This window comes from Seriola lalandi, unplaced genomic scaffold (assembly GCF_002814215.2).
Source record: "Seriola lalandi dorsalis isolate HSWRI2012SDOR001 ecotype SW California unplaced genomic scaffold, Sedor1 jcf7180002054948, whole genome shotgun sequence".
Taxonomy (NCBI): Eukaryota; Metazoa; Chordata; class Actinopteri; order Carangiformes; family Carangidae; genus Seriola; species Seriola lalandi.
The window spans coordinates 1,397,080-1,414,306 of record NW_019525499.1 but is presented as its reverse complement, the minus strand read 5'-3'; the positions used below and the strand labels follow the sequence as shown (position 1 = coordinate 1,414,306).

General features: G+C 38.3%; 1 protein-coding gene across 1 annotated transcript in view; it reads left to right on the top strand.

The window, feature by feature from the left end:
- Nucleotides 1-17,227, top strand: part of kcnh1a (potassium voltage-gated channel, subfamily H (eag-related), member 1a) — a 39,703-nt gene that overhangs the window by 13,728 nt on the left and 8,748 nt on the right. The window contains exons 6-11 of the mRNA XM_087170448.1: nt 676-794; nt 1,173-1,565; nt 7,589-7,746; nt 9,647-9,918; nt 13,222-13,421; nt 15,983-16,235. Of these exons, the coding sequence (XP_087026574.1) occupies nt 676-794; nt 1,173-1,565; nt 7,589-7,746; nt 9,647-9,918; nt 13,222-13,421; nt 15,983-16,235 (1,395 nt within the window). The remainder of the gene's footprint in view (nt 1-675; nt 795-1,172; nt 1,566-7,588; nt 7,747-9,646; nt 9,919-13,221; nt 13,422-15,982; nt 16,236-17,227) is intronic.

Genomic DNA, 17,227 nt, shown 5'->3' with positions numbered 1-17,227 from the left:
AGAGAAGAAAGCATGCAATAAAAAAAATGTGATATCGCTTGTTCTCCTGCAAGGGTTTTAATCTTTTGGTATGGTACAGTAGTGCAATGCTAAATCAGTCAAGTGCTCTTTTAATTAAGTGGTTAGTTAACCTTTGGAAAATCTTTATGGATCAGTAATATAATCATATAAGTAAAAGGTCTTCAATTCAGCAGAGATATGCATTTAATTCAGCAGGAAGATTAATTAAGAGCTAGATAAAAAGATGACAAAATGTAGTAATGTTTACACTGATTACAGATGGGATTAATACACAGTTAAATGCACCAAAAGTAGGATGAGCATCCCTAAAGAACCCCAGGATCCATGTTAAATGACAGTTTGACCTGTCACTAGGTCCTGCAGAGGGTGTCAGGCTGTGCTGTCGTTAATCTCCTGGATCCCATAACAGGATCAATTTATAAAGTGGGCCACATTGTGTCGGGGATCATCAAGGTGTTTTTTCAGCATGAGAACATTTTCCAGACAAAATGAGTCAGATATCAAATTATCCAAACACAAGCCTGAGACTTTTTGAAGGTGTTGATGTCCTACATGCCCAGACAATACTCCCCCCGAAAATACACAGACCCAGAAAACATCTTGAAAATTGAAATGTTAACGATTGTGCATGCTGTATGTTTTTATAATCCTCAGGTTGGGGAAAGTTCGCACGACTGACTCGAGCTCTAACAAGCAGTAGAGGAGTCTTACAACAACTGCAGCCCACAGTTCACAAAGGAGAGAACGTCCACAAGCACTCGCGCTTAGCTGAGGTACGGAGGATATGACTGATTTTGTTTCACTGATTTTATTCAGTAAAAGTTGGAATGTGTCACATTGTGGATAAATGATTGTCAATTATGGAAACTGTCACTTTGCTATGGGAGGCCGTTTCCCCCAGAGAATGCACTATATAAATGTTATGTTTAGCTAATGTAAAACACAAGTACTCTAGAGAACAAACTTTAGACGTTGAGGAATTGTGAACAGAGGTCAGGTCAGCCTCTAAGACTTAACACAGCACTTTTTATGAGCAGGTGATTTCTAGCCACCGTCAGGACGACATAAATTAAACTCCAAGCTACAGTATTTTTGGCCTCATGCTGCATGTATTTCTTTGTCTGAGTTTTCTGTGATAAATTGTTCGGCAGGTACTGCAGCTCGGCTCAGATCTCCTGCCTCAGTACAAGCAGGAGACCCCCAAAACCCCTCCTCACATCATCCTGCACTACTGCCTCTTCAAGACCACATGGGACTGGGTCATCCTCATCCTCACCTTCTACACGGCCATCATGGTGCCCTACAACGTCTCCTTTAAGACAAAGCAGAACAACGTTACGTGGCTGGTAGTGGACAGCATCGTGGACGTCATCTTCTTGGTGGACATTGTTTTAAACTTCCACACCACATTCGTTGGACCCGCTGGCGAGGTCATCTCAGACCCAAAGCTGATCCGAATGAACTACCTGAAGACCTGGTTTGTTATCGACCTGCTGTCCTGCCTGCCGTACGACGTCATCAACGCCTTCGAGAACGTAGACGAGGTGAGTCGGGCGGTTTTGTGTGTTTGCCAGCACGTTGCTGAAACGATCAGTTGATCGAAAGAAAATTAATCAGCGGCTATTTTGGTAAATCTATTAATCATTGTTAATCATCATGCTGAACATGCCAGTTACAGCTTCTCAAATGTAAGTGTTTGTTGTTTCTCTTTGTCTTAGGTGATTGTAAATTTGTTGGTTGCATGAAACAAGCTATTTGAACACGTCAGTTTTAGTTCTGGGAAATCATGTCAGGCATTTTTCTGACATTTTATAGACACAATTCATTGAAAAAATATAGATTAATTGATGATTAAAAGTCATTATATACGTAATCTTATAAAGAAAAATGTCCAACATTGCCTGGTTCATAAAATAAGAGGATAGATGGAGATCTTACATGAAAACAGTCATTAGTCGCAGCCCTAATTACACATTCATGATGCATTCAAAGGATTTGTCCCGTCATATCTAGGGAATCATTTCTGACATTTTCTGAAGACACCACTCACCAGTTGTCAGTGAGTGAACAGGCAGATAATACATACTGAAGGTATTATTGGTTAATAAGTGATTATCAGATTTATTCAACTCTCAAATATTAGTATTGGCCTCAAAAGGCCAGTAATGCTGTGGCAAATAGTGGTTGGTTTTTATCATTATAGTAAGAAATAGTTTTTATCTTATAATAAATTGGAAAAATTGTTCTTGTGCTCTAGAGGTGATTTTTAAGTTGACTGACAGGTTATTAGTTTTCCATGCAGGCACTGACCACATTTACTAACCACTGTAGCCTGCATCAGATCCTGTTCACTGGTTGTTGCTTTGTATAGTGACAGTGAAAACATGAATACGCAGCATAATAATGTTTGTTTGTGAATGTATACATGTTCAGCCATAACGAGGAGCGTTTGCTAGAGTGCTATCACAGGATCTTGAGATAATTGGCACATTTTAATTGGGGAAGGCACGTTACATTATTAAACTGAGGCACCCTTCAGTGCTTTGCTGTGTCTCAGATGCCCTGAAACCATTTACACCTTACGAGAGCTGACAAAAAGCTCAAATCATGGGAAAACATGTGCTGTGATTCAAACTGAGATGGTTATTTTACCTAACAAGCATTATGACTTTTAACTGTTTCACCATCTACTTACTGTATATATGTGACTAAATGACGACTGTGTGCTGGTGTTTGAAGGTTCACTGTCTCTCTTTGGCCAGTCCTCTATTTTCTTGTACACATGGAAGAAAATGTTATTTGTTGTTCAGTTATGACATAGTATTGCTAACCTGCATTTATTTAATTGATGGAAACAAATAAGTTTACAGAATGCTTACATGTTGAATTAGATCCAGCTGATGCTTACTTTATATCTCTAGCTGTATCTGATTGAATGTGTCTTCACAGTGCAACCACAGCTTTTCAATCTGATCCAAATGTTCCTGTAGATCAGTTTTTTTTACTTCACACGTACACACACACACACACACACACACACACACGCACACATTGATTAAATGGAGCCTCAGGGTCCTGCACTTGCCGGTTTTCATTATATCAATGCGTCATTCTGTGTGTGCCTGTGTGTGCTTAAATGTGACACGTCTCATGATGTGTGTGTTGTTGTGGCGACGTGGCTGCGTAAAATGCTGTGATAGCATTTAACGGTGCAGTCTGTCACACAGCGAGCGGCACAGTGTACGTCGGCTCTCAGGGGCTGTGTCTGGTAGCATGTACAGTACGAGGTAATATGAAGTGCTGTGATAATGCTTTAAAAAGGAGTCTTGTTGGTGGAGAACGAGCAACGAGTTGTATTTGCATGTCCAGCATTTTGGCCCTTTCTAGTCTTTCAATGTTTCAGCATCCGAAATGCTGACAAGTTCAAGTGGCCGGAGCAGAAACAGTCAGAGGTCAGCAGAAGGGAAAAACAACAACCTTCTGTTATTTGATCTTTTTTAGTAAACCCAAGAATTCATTTTCCAACCAAATACTGCCTGTATAACTTGTGTGTTTTGTTAAAAGCACGTGAAAGAGCCTCAGGCTGTAAAGTGCATTGGTGATGAATGCATTTCCGTTCTCATTAAACATGCAAATCAGATTTTTCTTAAAAGTGTGAAACATTCATTGTTTTTACACTTATGTTGACCAGCTTACAGTCTTGTGATACCACCACCCCTTGATTAGTGGAATAGTTTAAAACAAGCAGCAATGTTAATTTAATGTGCAACGTTGTGCATGACGCAAACAAAACTGCTCTGTAGTGCAACTAGACATCAAAACTCCACAGATTACATATAACCAAGAAAGTAATTGGCAGATTAATCAATAATGAAAGTCATTGTTTGTTACAGCCCTTGAAATTATCCCACAGTGCGACATGATGTAAACGCGTTAATGCACTTCAACATGCTTTACAACTCACTGACAAACTAATAAGATGGAACAAACAATTTGAGACTAATGCAAACAAGAAATAAAAATGATAAAAAATCAATAAAATAGATTCAAATTGATTTTAAAGTCTGTTAAATAGAAAGAACACGAAGGTTTTAAGTTGGTGTAAATGTTGTGTAGCTAAAATTAGCAATCAATAACTTGACAGCTGAGTATCATCCACAGACAGGAAAACAAGGTAAATAGTTCCCATTGTAATGAATGGTGAGTGAAAGTGATGCTTGCAGCTTTGTATCTTAACAGAGATCAATTAATAAAAAAAAGAATCAACAATAGTGAAAATAATGCTTTGCTACAGCCGTACACTTCATAGTACAGCTTCATACTTTTGCTTTTATATTTACTGTGAAGTTCAAGTGTACAAGTGCCTGTGATAAGGTTAAAGACGCATTGGGTGTAAACTGACATCAAAGCTGTGACCGTCCACTTCCAGCATCATCTTCCAGCGTGTCTCTGCAACAACTCACTGACTCCAATTTGCTCCAAATTGCTTTGAGGCGATCCATGGCAAGGGTAAATGAGAGCTAGTAAACAATTGGCCATGTTATTAAACCGGCAGCAAAACATCTTGCTGCTGCAGCTACAGACCTTAACGACTGACATGAATAACTTTGATGGCTGTTTTCCCGCCAACAGGTTTCCAAATGGGGAAGGAATGATCATTAACGAGGAGCGGCTGTCAGTTATTCTTGGCACTATTAAAAGCGCACCTTGTCACCTTGAGACTGACTGAAACTTATAGTCACTGTCATTTCAGTTTCTAATGACCGATAACCCAAAACAAACACAAATGAACCACTTCATGTCGCTGTCCAAGTGAAACCTGACAAATTAGTGGAGCTTTTCCAGTGCATGCTCTGGTCACACTGCACATGCTGCACAAACACAAAGTTGTTTTTCAGTTCAGTTACTTTTTATTTTAAAACCTTTTTATTAAATATTGATTTTCTCATGTGTTTATTCATCGCTTACTACTGATCAAGTGTCTTCTCTCTTACTTGTGCTTCGTTTTTGTTTTTTCTTCTTTTTCATCCCTCCGTTCTGTTTGCATGGCCCCCCCCTTCCTCTTCTGCCTGTGTTCATGCATGGGACGTGATGGGAAGAATTGGAACCACCGAGCTGTCACTCAAGTAGGCCTCAGTTTGATCAGAATATGATAATGAACAGTTTTGTGTTTTTATTTTACTTGTAGACACACATGCACCCTTGGCACACATGTTATATAAAACCTCCATCAGTCGCACATTTCCTGTGACATTTATTCTCGCACCAGCGTTTCAGACGTAGTGCTCGATGAGAGTACGGCAACAGAAGCATCGGTGCATAAAAGAAATGTCACAGAACGTTAAGATTTGTGCTGCTTGTTTTTTCTTTTTTCCTGCTAAAGCTTTTCATTTCCAGGAGACAGCAACTATCAGATTGTCTACTACATGTGTTCTACTAGCATCATTAAAGCTGCATTAGAGCGGATTCAGTCAGCAGTAACATGTCATTTGTGACTAATTGATTGCAGCAGTGTGACAGTTAAAATTTCTAAATATGAATCCCAGCCTTGAAAATATGTTTTTAATAGAGGGATTCCTGTACACAGTGTGGTAAATATTATCAGTGCCACCTGTTTTCTTTCTTTCTTTGACAGCATCTTGTCTAGATTTTCACATTTGGCTAACTATTCCAAATGGGGTGTCAGAAGTTGGAATTTATGCCTTTTCTTTATGATGTTTTAATATTGTAACCCATTTTAGGACACGTAGGTTTCCGAGTCTTGAATAGTTAGCACAACTCCGGAAAGACTTGAAGACCAGTAAAATGATTACAAAGAGCTTAACAATAAAAACCAACAGAGTAAACAGTAAAAATGCTGCGTTAATTAGATTAGATGGAAGAAGAATATAAAGGGTTAAAAGTTCCTTAAAATACATGAATATCTTCCTTCCAAAATCAGAGGTACCTGTAGTAATTAGTAATTTCCTTAACTTAATGTGCACAGAAATCAGAGAAATTAAATAGTGCTTGAACCTTGTTGTGAATGTTTTGTAACTAACTGAATGTTGTGTAATACCTACCAAGACAAGTGTGTAGATACAAAGTCTTAAATAAGAAGGCATTAATCTGACGATATGAAAACAAGTTTGTGGGAATTTATTTTTTATTTTTTTTTTCCCAATTGAGCATAAATGAATATTTAAATATATCAAGTAATTAGGCAACTTTTTTTACAAAATAATAATCCATTAAATGAAAAATTCAACAATTTGAGGAATATGTTTATTTGCTGTCTTGTCAAGAGTGAGATGAAAATATCAAAACTACTCTCGTCAATGCGACTCAAGGATCGATTAACGTAATTTAGCAATTAAGATCTTACTATTATTTCTTTTTGTGTCCGAAATCAATAACTGATTTAGAGCTTTAGACGTGTTGGAAATGCTGGATAGTTGTTTGCCCCCGTTTCCCAGTCATGCTAAGCTAAGCTAATCGCCTGCTGGCTCTTGCTGCATACTGAATGCACAGATGTGAGAGGCATCAATCTCCTCATCTCATTAAGAAAGTGAATAAACGAGGGTGTCTGGCCTAGCACTAAAGCTAGGCTAATACTGTTGGCTCTAACTTCATATTAAGCAAACAGGCACGAGAGTCTCTAATTCTGAGCAAGAAGCCATATTTCCTAAAATGTCGAACTATCATTTTTAATGATATCTCTATTTATATGTATTTACTGGTGAACTTTTCGCACAACTCGTGTTTGAAGAGTTTGCAGCAGAATTCAAAAGCACGATTCCACTGATAATTGAATTGTGTTGGAGCTCAAATCTGTAAAGTGATTTTAGAGAAGCTGAGGAGTCTGGCAGGCAGTTAGATCAGATCAAGTGACAGCAAGCATTGCAGTTGTACTCGCATTGCAGACCACAGCACATTAGAAAAATCAATAACTCTTCCAGCGCACTCGCACAGAATACCACCAACACCGAAGTGCAAAGCAGACGGATGGGATTGCAACTGTCTGTTTGAATCAGAGTGGGTGTTTCAATATAAATAAGCTGACTAGACATTTAGCTGCTGGTTATGTAACCGCTAGAAGTTGTAAAGTTTCATCACATTGTACAGGAATGTTTTTAAAATTAAGTCAGTATAATGTTAACACTTTGAATCTTGTGTTTTTACTCACCTTGTGTGCTTATTCTGTTTTTACAAAACAGATTCTTACACTTATGTATTGGTTCTTTAAAATGCTTTCAAGTATTTGCTTTTCTCTCATGGCTTTCTTTCTGCTTTGGCATTGATTTGAATATTTGATGTGGAAGTCAGATTCTGAGCAAACACAGGAGTAAATCACTTGATCATACTTCATATTCACACTGGGTTTAAACGCTACTTTTATGCGATAAAAAAGATTATTTTGATTTTTAATTAGCATACCATATACTGAGCTTTGCTGACTTCTTTCAAGTGTTTTACTTTAAATCACAAACTTAAAGCAAAACTTCAGGTATTTTTAGCTTTTAAAAAATCAATATTGTTTCTGATGTCTGCCTCTCTTTCCATCTTTCTCCTCTCGTTTTAATTATAGGGGATCAGCAGTCTGTTCAGCTCACTTAAGGTGGTCCGGCTTCTCCGTCTGGGTCGGGTTGCCCGTAAACTGGATCACTACATAGAGTACGGGGCAGCTGTACTGGTCCTGCTGGTGTGTGTTTTTGGTCTGGCTGCCCACTGGCTGGCCTGCATTTGGTATGTTCATGATATTTATTGTTTATTAATTAATTATTACCTTTCACGTACGAACCCTTCCACCACTTTGCCATAGCTGCAATTTGAGTGTATTTTATTATATTCAGAATATGTATCCCTATCAGGATTTCTCATTTTCAGTCATAAAGAGAATAAAAAAACAGACAAATGTGACAATTTGATTTGGAGTCACAATACTTGTGAATATAAATTACATAACACATTCTGCTAGACTGCTATGTACTGTGATACATGAATAGCAGAGCCAGGTAGTATAATGAGGCTGTTGATTAAGCTAATTAATGCATTAATTAGCAGCTATTTTTTGTCAACATGTTTGTTTTCATGCATTCAAACTGTATGTTTTTCATACCATAAAGTCAGAAAGAGTTATAGTGGTTTCAAGAGAATAGTTTTTTCCTCATTAATATGCAGAAATATGGAGCACGGGTCTCTAAAGTCTAATCAGATCAGCTACTCTACAGGGGGCAAGTGTGGTAGAAGCATTAAGTTTCCATCATGTGTTGTGCTTGATTTATTATGTTTATGAGAATGTCGAAAACACGCACATGCAGACACATTGTGTTGCAGATGCCATCATGACAACTTAATGTCCTGCATACAGAAAAATACAGAAAATATGTTTGATAGATGATGCTGAACACCAATTTTTCCTTTTGCAAATAACCACTTATACACATCATAATCACACACTTGTTTTCTTTTGTTGGTTCAGACTGAGAGTCGGGACCCCTGCAGAGGCTCTAACCAGTATCATAAACACTGTACAGTGGCCCAGGCAGTATAATCAAAGTTGAATGAACGACGCTGGTGTTGCTTCAAAACCACACTTGTGTGCCAGTAAAAATAGCTCCTGCATTGCTTCCCTCAGTATGGTTTCTGTGGTTGCCATGGTCACACGCCGAGTCATGGCGTCCAGATGAGAAAAGTTGAACCATCATCAGCTCAGACAATAACAGCAAATAACCATTTCCGCTCATGACAGAAGTAGCCTCCCTTTCTCCTTTGCCACTGCCAGGGTGTTTACATCAGAAACAATGCAGGTGGATGTCGTATTAGATAATCACCAGGGTAATAATGAGAAAATATAAATTCTGTTATACAGAATTGTTTATTTTTAAGTTCTTATTTTTGCTTTTCTCTTGTGTAGTTTTACCTCCGCAGGCTTCAAAAAATTATTCAAACTAGAAAAATTCTTGCAACTGAGACATAAATCCTGTGAGGAGTTGGACTAATGCTTTACACAGCAGATATAAGCATTTCCTTTTCAATGTTCACAGCATCAACACAGACTCAAAAATAGAAGCAGAAGCAACACTTTTTTCTGCATCATGAGATTCACTGGATTTATATTCTGATTGATTTTTTTTTTTTTTTTTTTTTCATCTCCAAAGTTTTTCTCCAAGTATCTAGCTAACTCTGAGGTTTAATGAACAACCAACTCATTGTTTACACAAACAATTTAGGAGAAAAGAATAAAACAAAACAAAAACAGACTGAGCTTTCCTCTAGTGCTACCGGCAAGAAAGACTCTTCACACATCCTATGAAAACGGTTACCACTGTACCAGAATTTGTTCATGGTTCCTGGAGGATCCTCGAGTTTTCTTCCCACCATAAGGTTTACATTTGTTGTTTTGAGTGAAATTATCTAATGCCATCCTCAGGACAGTTTTTCATTCTGTCCAATACTTTGTTTTAAAACCAAATTCTTGCAAAACTAATGACATCCCTATCAGTCGATGTAGCATTTAGCTTGACGTACCGCTGTGCCGAAGTAAAGCATAAAAGTTGCTAGCATTATTTAAACTTACAAGAGAAGAGAAGTGTAGTAGTGTGAAATGCAATGCCTAATACGCAACTGCTTATTTACACTCCAGGTACAGCATTGGTGATTATGAAGTTATTGATGAAGAAACCAACATTGTGCGCATGGACAGCTGGCTCTACATCCTCGCTGAGACGGTGGGCACACCGTACCGCTTCAACGCCAGCGGCTCAGGGAAGTGGGAGGGCGGGCCGAACAAGGACTCTGTCTATATCACCTCCTTGTACTTCACCATGACCAGCCTGACGAGCATCGGCTTTGGAAACATCGCCCCAACGACAGACGGAGAGAAAATCTTTGCTGTGGCCATGATGATGATTGGATGTGAGTGAAGGCATTTTCCTTCTCTCTAATGTAACAGACACATGAGAAGTTTAACTATGCTCTTTAAAACCGCAGTCCACTGAGGTGAATAAATGAATTATGGATAGAGCCATCGAAGTCCAGAAAATGGAACTATACAGATGATTACCTGAGCAATATTTAATTTAATAATATTTATGGGATATAAACTAGATTTTTCAATTAAAAGAAACATGTTGAGAAAACAGCTTTAAGCTAAAGCTAGCTGTGACTGCACTCCAGCTAGCCTTAAACTGCAGTCACTGCAATTTGGCATTTACCTTGGTTTTATAGTTTTCCAAATTTTATATGCTGCTGGTTTATTGTTGTTTTTGTTTTATTGTCAAAAATCACACATTTCTATGACAAAATATTTTTATATGGTAAAGCAGAGGTCAGAAGGCCAGTTTTGACCAAATATGTGGTTACTGCGTTCTGGCTTTTTAGGGCAGCGTACAGAACAAACCAGATGGATGCAGCATATAAATGTCTGACACTCATACAATGTGAAATCAGGAAAGCTCTAAGTCTCAACTTCTATATTTTATAGCTTTCACTAGTTTCTTTTTCAGTGGCATTGGCACTATTGTCAACTCATCTTAATACAGTGACATACACGTTACAGTAATCTGTGCATATACCTATACCTCAGTCTATGTGGTATGCTGAATTATTCAGATTTTTTTGGAACTCCTGTGGCTTATAGGCAGCTTTTAGGTCTGTAAGTGTATATTTCTGGTACAGTGAAACATATGAGTCATAAATCAGAACAAAACAGCCATTTAATACACTAATATCTGAGCACAATTGGTGAAAATGACATGAACAGTATGAACAATGTCCATCTATTTGTCACATATTGTGGTTAACCAACATACAGAACTAGCCAGTTTTGCTGTTGACATAAATAACAATGGCTGACCCTCACTAACAAACATCAAATCTAAAAAAGGAGGCAGATTTCCACAGCATGCCCTTCTCTCTACGTCTCAATATTAAACATTTAAAAGGTATCTTCTGCGTCTGTATCTCATAATACAGTGTACAGCGCTTTGCCATTATGCGTGTCTGCACGTGGAGAGCAACACCTCGGAGCAATAACTGACTGCCAGATCAATTTAGCACAGCGCTCCCCCTGCAATCACTCCTCACCTCTGTTGTACTTTTTTCAGCCACAATCTCAACCCAGATACGAGAGGATGATTGTCGCCCCCTCTCTCTACCTTTTGGCTGTTCAGGTTTATGAATACGCTCTCGGGGGAACTGGCAAAAGTCATATGCAGACTTGGGTCTGTTTAAATTTCTCATTGTGAGATACAAATCAGCTTAAAGCGTAAATATCTAAAAACCAGACAGCCTCAAGAGGATTCAGTTGTAGATGCAATCTACTGTAGTTCATGGCTGTTCTCTATGAAATATGGATGCCCTGATACTGTTCTATTTTTACCAGCAGCACTGGATCGGTGCTGGCAGTAGAAGATCACAGTGTGACGAGGGATTGGTGGGGGTGGCATGGGGGGAAGGGGGGCATTATACATATGTCCTGTTTCTATAGCAACGATTGGCCTGGGGCTTCAGTTTCTGACAACTGTCTGTTAACTACTTCCAAACAAGCCAGCTGTTGGATGCCAAGCAACGCTGCAACGAAGTTGTGCACGTCAGCAACTAAAGAGCAATGTTGGGGACTGAGGCTCCGTTCCACAGGGACCGATTGAGTTTCCTTTATTGCAGCATTTTCTGCTTATCAGAGAAGTGACGGTTACCATCTGCGCTCAAGCTTGAAGTAGCAACCATCCCTAAACTTCAGCAACTTCAAAAGGAGGCGATTGTCAAATCATCGCAGATGTAATAAGCTCAGACCTTTTTTAAAAATCATTCTCAATCTGTTAACTTGCTGATCTTGATGCCTGCACATGTGCAGCACTGAGAGCACGCAACAAACAAGAACATATCCTTTGAGCTTAGGTGATAAAGAAAATCATGCGATACTGCAACGCTTGATGACATCGTAGTACAGTGAGTGATGGTGATGAAAGGATGAAAGTTGTGGTTATCCTCACCCTTGGGGAGTTTTGAGCGCATTTTAATTAGTATTATTCCCTGTGCAGTTTTGCAGCACTTTGATTCAAGATTGCGCGCCATGAAATAAACAAACACACACAAACGCATGCAGAGGTTACTGTCATCATCTGAGGATAATTGAAATGTGTGGCTGGCATGTTTCCTCTCCATCCCTTCTAGCAGGGCTAATTAGGGCTCCATTGCCAAGAGAACACTACTCACACAGAGCAGACATCTGATGGCTTTGATCCACACACGCGCCAGCTGTTGCACCAGTTCAAACACCCAACCACCTCAGAGATGCGCTTTCTTTTCCTTTTCTTTAATTCTTATATCACAAGACAAGTTAAGACAAAATATCCTTATTTAGTACGGTTATAACTGCATAGGAATGAACGTTTACACACACACACACACACACACACACACACACACACACACACACACACCCAATAAAAAGCTGTAATTAAATTTTTGCCCATTTTTGTTTATTGTATTTGGAGGCAATGATGAGTAGTAACTGTTTATTTCCCATGTGATTGATTTAAAGCATTCACCTTATAAAACAATATTAAGTCTTACGGCACTTGGCCGAATGTCTAATGTAGTAAAGACCACCAGTCTCATAAGGCAACATTTGGAGATTTATTTTGCCCTTGTAAAACCAGCATGGGACATTGATTTCCTTCAGAACTCAGATTTTGGAAATTATGCTGTCTCTTTTAAATCCAGTTTTTATGTCATGTTTGAAGAGTTTTTTTAGAAATATTTATTTCCTTGAAAATCTTGATTTGGAGCTTTTCATGTACTTGCAGAGACAGCTTTGGAGATTTTAATGTTTATTTTAACATTTACTACAGTGTGACCCTGGACTCACAAGTATTTAATAAATCTTTCAAAACCCAAATGATAATTTGATAAACGAATACCATGATAAATTTAACACAAATCATCTACCATGGTGGTGTTGAGCCAAACACTGAATCCCTACAACAATTACCATGACCAGAGCATGACAAGCAACTATAAATTGGTGTGTATGTATATATATATGTGTGTATGTATATATATATATATATATATATATATATATATCTCGTATCAGCCGCAAAAGGCAGCAAACCACCTCACTCAGTGTTCAAACAAACTTTTTTTTGATGCTTCAGATATTTTGACTTTACTAAATTAAGCTTCCTTCTTTCCATTCTCTCCGTATTTACCCAGCCCTGCTTTACGCCACCATCTTTGGTAATGTTACAACGATCTTCCAGCAGATGTACGCCAACACAAATCGTTACCATGAGATGCTTAACAGCGTTCGAGACTTCCTCAAGCTCTACCAGGTTCCCAAGGGCTTGAGTGAAAGAGTTATGGACTACATTGCCTCCACCTGGTCCATGTCACGGGGTATAGACACTGAAAAGGTACGTCAGACTGTCGTCTTCAGCGGCTCCTCTGTAGCGTGTCACCACAATCCAGATGAGATACACTTAGATGATAAAATACGTTCATATAAGTCACCTACAAAAACATAACCTCCTGTAAAACCACAATGTGTTGTTTTTACTCTTTGGTATTTGTATGGATTAAACAATCCAGATATAAAGTGTTAGAGTGCTGGTAGGCGGGGTTTTGTTACCTTTTGGCCAGCTGTTTTCAGATATTATACTAAGCTAACCAACTGTACTTTTGTATTTGACAGATGAGAAAATTAATACCACTTTTATTCCTAACAAGAAAGCATATAAGCATAATTCCAAAAATTTCCTAATAGTCCCACAATAGACACAGCACTTGTAATTTTTGGCTGGAGCACAAAAGTCGGGCGCGAATGTCTCTGACTGAATGACTGATGGAGTTGCACCATTGGTCAGCTGAATACCACTCGACTGAGTGATGAGGTTACACAATTGGTCGACTGGCTGAGTGTTGGAGTTTCCCCGTCGGTCATTGCCATCGCAGACGCCTTTAGTAACGTTTTTCTTTTCAAAAAAGCAAGTAGCAATAAATATAGCGACTTTTTGGATAAACTTTAGCTACTTTCCACTGAAAAGATTCGTCAGTGTTGTGTCTAGCCAAAATCACAGCACAGCCGTTGTCTTTAACTTATATGTATGTTGTCTTTGTCAAATTATGGTCAAATTCAACATGATTTGTGTCGTATAAATAGAATTATATTGTAAATAATAGCATTTTTTGTGCTCCCTGAACATCACCATGTATAAAAGTCAAATTTATAATTCATCTGTTGTCAAAAGCAGACAGTGGTATGGCATTTATGGCAATGAACAGTTAACACCAGCCATTCTACTGTTAATGAATTCACATGGTGCTAAAATGATTTGAATGTGTGGAATTTAAGCATTTAAAGCTGGAAGCAGATTTATTGAACTGGTGCCGCTTCGGTTGATTTGAAGCCAGAAAGCATTCATATCACTGCACCTCATTTAAATCCACCTGTTCAAAATCCAAGTTATAGTTATAACCTCTGATAAGGCAAGGATTTCGTCACTAGGAAAACTTTTGCATTCATGGTTTATCTGCAATCAAATGGTGATATTTACTGTGTCCACTTTATTAAGCTCGCACTGCATCTATATATCGTTTATTTGTCTGGCGTCAGGCCACACTAAAGGGTCTAAAAATGGCACATAATCCCTCTCTGCTTGACATTCATCTTCAAAGAGATTTGTTTTAAAGGCAGAGCCATCCAACGGCCTGGCATCCTGTTGATTAGGTGTACTTGAACAACAGGCTGCCACTCAGTGATACTCAGCAGAGAGGCGGCTGGACACTCACCTGGTTGCAGCTGCCATGTGACCCTCATGTGAAGGTCCAACAAAAAACATAATTCATAGTGGACATATTCAGTCCGTCTGATAGATAAATCTGTGAAATATTATGTGTTAGTGAAATATTTCCCAAAGCTACTGGAAAAGAAAGAAGAATTATTTTTTTGGAGACTTTACATGTGTATGATTTTGAAATTAAACAAAATATAACGCATGTCTATAAATATATATTTCAGCTGGACTGCATCTTGAGCAGCCGCTGATGATATTAAATAAAAATAAATGAATAATTAAAAGACTAAATTAAAAACACATTAAAAAGTATTTCAGGTCCTTGTATGTACTGGAAAAAAGACAAATATCACAGACATTACCATAATGATAATGAAAAGCTTTAGTGAAGATTGTTTTTTCAGAATTCTATATTTTATTGCAGGCTAAGAGATTGTTTTAAATCTCTAAATATCCCCTGTACAGTACAGTACCTTCTCAGCACAATAGAACAAGTGAGCAACTTGCTGGAGCATTTAGCAGTTAAAGCTCCAGATATTTCCCTCAGGAGTTGGTAGAAACAAAGCTAAAAGAGAGTGAATGTTTGACTAACATTCAGAAGGTGGATAGAAACACGACTCCATATGAATGACAAAAGTTTCTCCATAACTCGTGGATGTGAAAATAAGATGTTTGCTATCAAGCATATCAGAATTGTTTTGCCTTTTAGATAGACGACATATTGAATGTATTCTATCGACAAACAGGAGCACAGGGCCCGTTACCCTCCGGTCAGGAGCTTTACACCAAATTAATCACATGTGTGTAACCCTCTGCAGACCACCAGAAAACCTTCCACCATCATTGAAGAGTGACCATGAATGGCTCCACGTGTACTTTAATACATAAAACCATGTTTACATATGTAAACGTTCATTGTTGGCGCTGTCTGTAGGAACAATAGAGTCGGCCCCTTGCACATTAATAATCGCCTATATGTACGTCACACATTGTGAAAGATGGCAAGCTGTGGTCCAACATGTAGTCATGGCAACAATTTATGACTCAGCGATCACCTAATGTAAGAAAGTGACCATCTTAAAAGACAAAAAAAGGCTGTCCACTGGCTCTTAAGTATAATTCAGTAGAAATCATTCAGCCTCTCTTTGATCCACAGCTGCTCTCTCTACTCTTGTTTCCAGGTGTTGCAGATTTGTCCAAAAGACATGAGAGCAGATATTTGTGTTCATCTCAACCGGAAGGTTTTTAAAGAGCACCCAGCCTTCCGGCTGGCCAGTGATGGGTGTCTCCGAGCTCTGGCCATGGAGTTTCAGACCATCCACTGTGCTCCCGGTGACCTGATATACCACGCTGGTGAAAGTGTGGACAGCCTCTGTTTCGTGGTGTCAGGATCACTGGAGGTCATTCAGGATGACGAGGTGGTGGCCATTTTAGGTGAGTTCAGTGCTTTGATTCAAAATCCGTATTAACTTATACTTATCCCAGGTATGGTTGTTTTCTTTGAACATGTCAAGAGTTTAAACCTGAATCTCAGAAAGTACAGTATGTGCTTTAATGAGGACTTTGATTTCCTTTTTTTCCCCCAAATACGTTTTCTGCTCTTGTTTAATAAATATCTTAATTTTTTTTTTTTTTACATAGTTGTTTTTCTTTGTGCTGAAGTAATTTCAAGAAACCAGGACCCACATTTATGAAACCTGACAATTACACTAAACTATTCCATAAACAGTCAACCCTAGGAATAAATAAGTTTTTCATGTGAGGGGGAAAAAAACATTTATCCATTGACTTACTTCTTCTTACAGCTAATTTTATTTGTGTGAAATCTGTTGCATCTATAGCAATAATTGTGCAGAATTAACAGAACAACAATATGTTCATCATAAACAAACTGAATGAATAAATATGCATGAAATAACAGGAAATTTCTTTTTTGCTTCCATTTCAGCCAAACTGTAGCAGGAAAGAAATCGGTGTGAAATTTTTTGGTCAAAAAGCTTTTATTTTTGAGGTCAGGGGTGAAGGATTTCACCAAATCATTTTGACATAATTGAACAATATCACCACTTATGTTTATTTCATGAATGACCCAGTCAAGGCGTCCCATTCTTCCCAACTGTTGAAGGACCTTTCTCCAGATCTGCTCAGGTTTTTCAGAATATAAAGTTATGGATTTTAAAGAAATCTGACAGACCAAAAGATTTAAGATGCAGATGTGCTGCTATAGTATCTTCTTTTTATATATATTTATTATTGGGATGACAGGAGAGTCAGTCAAACTGGCCTCCAGCACTGTTCTAACAAAATGGTTTTGCATCACAGTAACAAAAATATTTTTGTCGGAGGACTTACCTAAACTCTTCCCTTTCTCTTTCTGTATAGCAGCACTTTACAAACTGTTTCTGACTGCAGTGAAAGCTGAGCTG